The sequence below is a fragment of the Eurypyga helias genome, unplaced genomic scaffold (assembly GCF_000690775.1).
Source record: "Eurypyga helias isolate BGI_N326 unplaced genomic scaffold, ASM69077v1 scaffold31220, whole genome shotgun sequence".
Taxonomy (NCBI): domain Eukaryota; kingdom Metazoa; phylum Chordata; class Aves; order Eurypygiformes; family Eurypygidae; genus Eurypyga; species Eurypyga helias.
In genome coordinates this window covers 736-3,271 of record NW_010224282.1, presented here as the reverse complement: position 1 = coordinate 3,271, position 2,536 = coordinate 736, and the positions used below count along the sequence as shown (strand labels likewise).

General features: G+C 57.1%; 1 protein-coding gene across 1 annotated transcript; it reads left to right on the top strand.

Moving 5' to 3' along the window:
- Window positions 1-1,206: 1,206 nt before the first annotated feature.
- On the top strand, window positions 1,207-2,529 carry LMOD1 (leiomodin 1 (smooth muscle); the record flags this gene model as incomplete). The annotated part of the gene is made up of 1 exon (XM_010161140.1): window positions 1,207-2,529. A coding segment is annotated over one exon (1,323 nt), but the record flags the coding sequence as incomplete, so codon positions are not given.
- Between the last annotated feature and the right edge of the window lie 7 nt (window positions 2,530-2,536).

The following is a 2,536-nucleotide window of genomic DNA, read 5'->3' as shown; positions in this document are numbered from 1 at the left end:
CAAGGCTTGGCACAGAGACGGAGAGACCCCCGCGGCCCAGGGGCCAGCTGCAGTGACACTGGTGTCCCCAACGCAGGCACCGTCCTTCCCCGAGATCGGCCCCGTTAAGCCCTTCCCTCCTGCAATGCCTTTGGAAGAAGGTGTGCTGGGAAACGCGCCGGGCGTTGGAAAGCCATGAACGCCATGTCCCCGTTTCCTTGGTTTTCTGCAGGGAGCTCGAAAATGTCAACTTACATTAGAAGGAGGCTGGTTTCAGAGAGCCCAGGGCTGGGTGTGACTTCTGGATCAGCGGTGTCCTGTGTCGCTGGGGCTGGGGACACTCCCAGCTTGCGCACATGACCAGGCCAGCAAGGAAGGAGTGTTGGGCTCTGGACCGGGCAAAGCCGCAGAGCATCCAGCTAGAAACCGTTTAGGAAAGCTGGAACCTGGGGTTCACAGGGGCACAGGCACTAGGTCCATCCCTGGTTAAAAGGTGATTAGAAAGAGGATAACAAAGGGTGATCAATAAGAGGACAGCTCCTGGGAGGTTTGGTAGGAAGGGGTCTGCATCCTGCAGCTCATTAGCTCTGTTCCCTGGGGATGAAGGAGGGAATCCTTCAGGCCTCTGGAGCCCTTTGGGAAGGGACAGGAGGCAGGAAGAGAGCAGAGATGCCTTGGGGAGCTGCAGCAGGACCTCGGCACGCCTGGGTCCTGCAGGCTCTGCCGCCTTTGGAGCAGTTGGACGCTGAGCCCTTCCCTGGACAGGGACCTCGGCTGGGTTAGACGCTCCTCTCCCAAAGCCCGGGGTGGGAACATGCCGGGGTAAGTCACGCAGGTGAGGTGGATGAGACTTGGGGCTAAGCAGTCACCATTTGGAGCAGGTCGCTTACCTCCCTGCAGAGTCCTGGACTGTCCCCTGGCACGGCACAGACCCGGCACTGGCTGTCCTCGTGCTCCCCTGTGACCCCTCCCTGGTGCCTCCTGGGGACCCTGCACCATGCTCCCACCAGGTTCCTGTCCCAAAAGCCTGGTTTAGGGCAGCCGTGGTCTGAGACCTCCCTGAGCTCGGACTGTCCGGCATCCTCCTGCACCTCTCGCCCGGCTGCGGTGCTGCCCCACTGCTCCTGCGTGCCAGAGGCGCAGGGTGGGTGACGGTGAGGCTGGGTGGCGAGTCTGGAGGCCGACAGCGTCTGTCTCCGTAACGCCGTGGTGTTTTTCTCTTGTCAGGAAAGCAGGGCGAGCGAGAAGAATAAGGGAGCCAAGAATGAAGAAGAAAAGGAAAAGGAAGCTCCTTCCAAAGACCTGGCCCGGAAACGAGATACAAAAGTGGGGAAGGACTCTAAAAAGGAAGAAAGTGTTCAGAAAACAGACCCAAAAGTTAAAGCTGAGGCTGAGACCAAGAGCAAAGAGGAGAAGGGTATCAACGATAAAGTCAAGGCCATGGAGAAAAAGCTGATGGGGAAGGACAAAAAGGAGGAAGAGAAGGGCTCGGCGTTGAAGAAGGACACGAGGAAGGATAAAAAGGAGGAAGAAAAGGACTCGGCATTAAAGAAGGATGCAGGGAAGGATAAAAAGGAGGAAGAAAAGGGCTCAGCGTTACAGAAGGATGGAGGGAAGGCTAAGAAGGAAGAAGGGAAGGGCTCAGCAGCAAAGGAGGAGGCAGAGAAGGGCAAAAAGGAAGAAGAAAAGGGTTCTGCGTTGAAGAAGGGCACAGGGAAGGACAAAAAGGAGGAAGAAAAGTGTTCCGGATCAAAGAAAGAGGCAGAAAAAGACACAAAGGGAGAAGATAAGACGGAAAAAGATAAAAAAGAAGAGGAAAAGAGTTCAGCTTTGAAAAAATCCAAGGCAGATGAGAAGGAGAAATCCCAGCCAGGGGCAAAAAAGGCAGCGGAGGAGAAAGAGGAGGCCAAGGCAGCGGCCGAGAGCAGCCCCTCCAAGCCCACCGCCGGCAGCTCCCCGGATCAGGCCAAGGATGACGAAGCCTCCAGCATTTTTGATGAGCTCATCGAGAAGGTGAAGAACAACGACGCCGAGGTCACGGAAGTGAACGTCAACAACTCAGACTGCATCAACAACGAGACGCTGGTGCGCTTCACCGAGGCCCTGGAGTTCAACACCGTGGTCAAGCTGTTCGCCTTGGCCAACACGCGTGCCGACGACCACGTGGCCTTCGCCATCGCCATCATGCTCAAGTCCAACAAGGTGCTGACGAGCATCAACCTGGACTCCAACCACATCACGGGCAAGGGCATCCTGGCCATTTTCCGGGCGCTGCTGCAGAACAACACGCTGACGGAACTGCGTTTCCACAACCAGCGGCACATCTGTGGCGGGAAGACGGAGATGGAGATTGCCAAGCTCCTGAAGGAGAACACCACGCTCCTGAAGCTGGGCTACCACTTCGAGCTGGCCGGACCACGCATGACGGTCACCAACCTGCTGAGCCGGAACATGGACAAGCAGAGGCAGAAACGCCTCCAGGAGCAGAAACTGGCACAGGAGCGTGGGGAGAAGAAAGACCTCCTGGAGGTGCCCAAGCCCGGAGCCCTGCCAAAAG